General features: G+C 45.3%; 1 protein-coding gene across 1 annotated transcript; it reads right to left on the bottom strand.

Annotated features, from left to right (window-relative positions):
• Positions 1-2044: 2044 nt before the first annotated feature.
• LOC309840550 (olfactory receptor 10V1-like) lies at positions 2045-2983 on the bottom strand (the record flags this gene model as incomplete). Its single annotated transcript, XM_082682715.1, has 1 exon — positions 2045-2983. The coding sequence occupies one exon, from the start codon at positions 2981-2983 to the stop codon at positions 2045-2047; it is 939 nt and encodes a 312-aa protein (XP_082538841.1).
• Between the last annotated feature and the right edge of the window lie 2738 nt (positions 2984-5721).

Below are 5721 nucleotides of genomic sequence, written 5' to 3'. Positions count from 1 at the left end.
ATCCCCCCTTCAGGAATGCCCTTCCTGGGTGCCTGGGTGGCTCAGTCCATTAAGGGTCATGAGATTGAGCCCCGAGTCAGGCTCAGCTGAGTCTGCTTGTCTCTGCCCCCCAACTGCCCCCCGGCCTCCACACCCCCCACACATGTACTCTCTCGCACTCTCTCTCTCTCTCTCAGATAAATAAATAAAATCTTTTTAAAAGAAAGAAATGCCCATCCTGCTCCTGTTTGCACACAGAGAGACCTGAACACCTGCATGGTCAGCTCCAATGCCACCTCCCCAGACACACTTGCCTTGATTCCTTTCTCTGTCCCTCATCAGAAGCTAACTGCATTCTATCACTTGCTGTTGGGCTATCATGGCCCGTGTTCTTCAACACTACCAGACTTCCCTTCCTACAAGGCAGGAACTGCCTCTTACCTCTCTACATCTTGCCCAACCTACCACAGGTGGGTACATAGTACATAGCAGAGTTCAATAAATAGTTGTTTACTGTCTTCTTAAATGTTGTTGGATGAATGAATCACTCATAATTTTTTTTTTATTTTTTTAAGTAAGCTCCACACCCAACATGAGACTTGAACTCAACCCTAAGCTCAAGAGGTGCACATTCCACCAACTGAGCCAGTCCAGCACCCCAATAAATGACTCACTAATCAATGGGCAGAGGAATAAATGAACTTCCACCACCCTACAAAAAGACAGTAAACCATCTATGTTCTGATGTACCAATGCCATTACCCTGAAACAGGGATCATCCTACAACAGTTACGCTCCCGCTCACAGCCACACTACAGTCCTTTCCCTCCATTGTGCCCAGCCAGTGTTTATCTCCACAGAACAAGCTTTCCTCAACCCGAATTGAGATTTGAACCAACATTACCCCTCCCTGACCCAGAGAGGCTCAATTAAAAAAGCAAACCTCCCAATTATGTCCACTTCATGTCTTCGTCCAACTGGGCTGCCATTACGAAGTACCGTAGTTGGGGCGGCTTTGGAAACAACAGAAATGTATTTCTCACAGTTTGGGAAGCTGGAAGTCTGAGGTCAGGGTTGGGTGAGGAACCTCTTCCAGGTCACAGACTTCTTGTACCCTCACATGGTGGAAGGGGCCAGCGAGCTCTGTGGGGTCTCTTTTAAAGGCACTAATCCCATTCATGAGGTCTCCATCCTCATGACCTAAATACCTCCCAAAGACCCCACCTCCTGATATCATCCCACTGGGGATTAGGATTTCAACAGATGAACCAGAGGTGGGCAGACACAAATATTCATACCACAGCATCTAGGGACAAAGAGAAACGTGAGACTTGTGTGTGTGTGTGTGTGTGTGTGTGTGTGTGTGTGTGTGTGTGTGTGTTTGTATCTGAGACAGAAGGAACTTGAGGGGAGGATACCCAATGGACATGGGGAGAGTGAGTTAGACTCAGACTAATAACTAATGCAGAGTCAGATACTAAGATGGAGACAGATTAGCACTGGGTATAAATGTAAGAAAAAAAAAAAAAAACACAACTTTTAAGCTCCTGCTCTTTCCCCATCACTCTTCCCAGGAAGAAGAATTTAGGATGAAAGAGAATTCGAGAAGGTAGGAGCCCAGCATTTGCACCACAGGAATCAGCAGAGTGGTTGCAATGGTCTCGGTTTGATATGTATCTCATTCTTGGTTCTGTCCCTGCTCACATGTACATATGACCCTGCTAAGAACCTGAGAACAAGACCTAGACTCTACACGTAATGATGAGGATAAGCAATGACCACATCCACGGTTGTCATCTCCCTTTTAAAGTCACAAAGTATTTTCACTTTGGGTCCTCACAACTACCCCAGGTTTAAGTCTGTTGGGCATTTTCATCCCCATTTTAGAGATGAAGAATCCAAGGCTGAGAAAAGAAAAATGACTTTTCAAAAATAATATAACAGGAAGAAGTAACAGTACAAATCCAGTGACCTCTTAGCTCCCACCTCCTCATCTTCCAGAAAGAACACTCATTTGTTTCTTCCCAGCAATGTTGGAGAAGAACATCCAGAGTCTTCACTGTATTTAGGACAACAGGAACCTGATCATTGTTCTCTTCAAAGCATCCTTAAGCTCTCTATTTCTCATGCTGTAGATCAAGGGGTTCAGCACAGGGGTGATGAATGTGTAAACCACAGACACTACCTGGCCCCTCTCTGGAGAGTAGCTGGAGCTGGGGCAAAGGTAGATGAGGCTCCCACATCCATACTGGAGCAGGACCACAGTCAGGTGAGAGGAGCAGGTGGAGAAAGCCTTGTGCCTCCCCTCTGCCGAGCGGATCTTCAGGATGGTGGCCACAATGAAGACATAGGAGAGAGTGATAAGCAGGAAAGGGATGGTGAGGACAGTGACACTGACCACAAACAGCGTGACCTCATGGACCCAGGTATCTGCACAGGCCAGTCTCATGACAGGGAGGATATCACAGTAGAATAGGCTGATTTCTTTGCTGCTGCAGAAGGGGAGTTGGAAGATGAGCACAGTCAGCTGCATGGCCAAGATGAAACCCAGCACTAGAGACCCCAGGGCCAGCTGGACACACAAGCGCCAGCTCATCATGAGGGTGTAGTGCAAAGGATGACAGATGGCCACAAACCTGTCATAGGCCATGACAGCTAGTAAAATGCAGTCAGTACTGCCCAGGAAGATGAAGAAGAACATCTGGGTGCCACAGCCAGGCAGGGAGATGAGGGCTCTCTCCATGGACAGGACACTGGCCAGAGTCAGAGGGGCAATGGTGGAAGAGTAGAAGATCTCCAGAACTGCCAAGTTGGCCAAGAAAAAGTACATGGGGGTGTGCAGAGAACGGTTAATCCAGATGATGAGAGAAATGGAGACATTGCCGCTGATGCTGACCAGGTACATGATTAGGAAGGCCACGAAAATCAGCATCTGCACCTCAGGCAGTTTGGAGAAGGGGCGGAAGTGGAAGTGAATCATCCCAGTTTGATTTGCACTCTCCATGTAGTCAAGGAGTTGGGCCTGTTGACGGTAACCTGCTGTGCCCTGAGGATAGATTAATGTCAGGACACAGAGCTCCTGCTGGGTGACCCATTCAACTCTTGGCTTCTCCCTTTCTTGAGCTCCCCAACCCCAACCATCTTTTTCTCCAGGCTAAACTCCACAACTGGGGCACCTGGGTGGTGCTCAGGGTCGGTTAAGCATCTGACTCTTGGTTACAGCTTGGGATCTCATGGTCCTGAGAGAGGATCTGTGTCAGACTTCATGCTCAGTGCAGTCGGCTTGAGATGCTCTCTCCCTCTCCCTCAGTTCCTCCCACTTGTGCATTCTCGCGCTCTTTCTCTAATAAATAAATCTTAAAAATGAATAAATAAGTAAATAAATAAATTCTGCAACGCACTTCTAAATCAGACTTTTTGTTGTAATCACCCAGAAGTAGTTCACCTCAGAAATCCTTTTCTTTTTTATTGTATTAGAATATACATTGCAAAAAAAAAAAAAAGAATATACATTGCATAATATTCATGAGTTTAGCCGTGTGTAAGTGTACAATTCAAGGGCATTAAATACATTCACAATGTTGTGTAACTGTCACCTCTACCCATAAGCAAAACTTTTTTATCATCCCCAACAAAGACTGCGTACCCACTAAACAATAACTCACCATGAGTTCTCCTCCCAGCCTCTAGTTACCTCTATCCCAATTTCTCTCTCTCTCTCTGTTTGCCTACTCTAGGTACCTTCACACAAGTAGAATCATACAATATTTGTCCTTCTGTATCTGGTTTATTTCACTAACCATCATGTTTTCAAGTCCATCCATGTGCTAGCACATACCAAATTTCCTTTATGTTTTATGGCTGAATAGCATTCTATTGTGTGTATATACCACATTTTGTTTATCCATTTCTCTGTTCATGGACACTTGGTTTGTTTCCACCTCTTGTCTCTTGTGCATAATGCTGTCATGAACGTAGGTGTGTAAGTATCTGTTTGCATCACACCAAAATCTTAAGTCAGAATACCATACCCAGACCACAGATCTCTCTGTTCCCTAATTCCTCCCCTGGTTCTCAAGAGCACAGCCTCTGGGATTAGAATCTACTTTGGGATTAGACCATCTAGGTTCTAATCCCTAATCTGCCACTGACCAAGAGTATGACCTAGAGCAACTCGTTGAGGCTTTCTGCTTCAATTTCTCTATCTTTAAAAATAACAATAGGACAAAACTCTTAAGATTGTTTTGAGAAGTAAACGTGTCTGGCCCCTAGTAAGCTCTCCATGACTGTAGTAATAATCATTAATATTTCATTTCTTCCAACTCTTCAAGACCACCTTGATGCTTCCAGTTCCTCCAAATAAGCCTCCTTGGGCATTACTCCCTTCCACCCAACCAAGACCTATGGTTTATCTCTTCCATTAGTCTTTTTCCAATATTGTTACTATCCTTGGCTCCTTGACTTTTTGTCAACCCTGTTGTCTTCTGTAATATCCAACATACCTATTCCAGGCTGAACAGGACTAAAGATTGCAAAACCCTGCTGACAGGGCCACAGCAAAGGGGCATTACCAACCCCAGCACTGTCCCCAGTCCTCTAAAGTGCAAACCTCCCTGGTCTCTTCAAGTCTTTCCTCTGCTACCTCCTTCCTCACTAATAATAGATGACCCAGCCTCCAATTTCACAGAAAGAAATAACAAAAGCTACTTGGAGGCAGCCCATCATCACCCTCACTAGCACTGGACCTAGAACATAAGACCTACACCATATCCGTAACACATTCCCGCAATCTTACATCACCCTCTGATGCCTCCCTATCTCCTTCCCATTATGACCATTCCCCACTTCTTGTTTAGTACAGGCAATCCAGTTTCCATCTTACTCCTTGAAACCACTCTAATGTGAAGGTCACCAATGACTTCCAAATCATTGAATCCAACAGCTACTTTTGACTTGATCAGCATTGCATTTGAAGCTGTCCCTACTTCTTGAAATTCCTCACCCATAGCCTCTGTAATGCTACTCTACCTCTCTAGACACTTTTACATTTTTTTCACTTTTCCATTTCTGTCACTTCCAGAGACCACCCTTCCTCTTAATAATTTACAAAAGGAAGATTTTGTTGGTTATTCTAAGTCGGCTTCCTGATCCACTCTCCACCCTGCTCTGCCCCATGGGAGGCTAGTCACTAAGAACTGCATTAACCAGTCTCCCTCACCTGTGGCTTCTGATTGAATTTGGCCAATGAGAGGTACTGGCAGGAGAATGAAGAATAGTAAAAAAACACTGGGTAGGGCGCCTGGGTGGCTCAGTGGGTTAAAGTCTCTCCCTTCGACTCAGGTCATGATCCCAGGGTCCTGGGATGGAGCCCCACATCAGGCTCTCTGCTCAGCATGGACTCAAAGCTCCATGAGGGCAGGGGTGATTGGGTCCCATTCTTCACTAATGCCCAGGACGCTAGCACAGTGCCAGGCACAATGTAATTCCATATTGACATGAATACTAGAGATTTACTGAGGCCCTATCAATGCCAGCAACTGATACTGAGTTCTTTTGAAGTAGAAATAGTAATCTTCATTTTAGCACTCTGATACTAAGCATATCCTTTCTGGAGGGATAATCAGCTGTTTTTCTTTCTTTCTTTCTTTTTCCAAGATCTATTTATTTGTTTTAGAGAGAGAGAATGGGGGGCGGCATGGTGCTTCAAGGGGAGAGAGAATCCTCAAGCCATGTCCTCGCTGA

The sequence above is a fragment of the Mustela nivalis genome (genome assembly GCF_964662115.1).
Source record: "Mustela nivalis genome assembly, chromosome: 9".
Classification (NCBI taxonomy): Eukaryota; Metazoa; Chordata; class Mammalia; order Carnivora; family Mustelidae; genus Mustela; species Mustela nivalis.
This window is presented reverse-complemented; position numbering and strand designations above follow the sequence as displayed.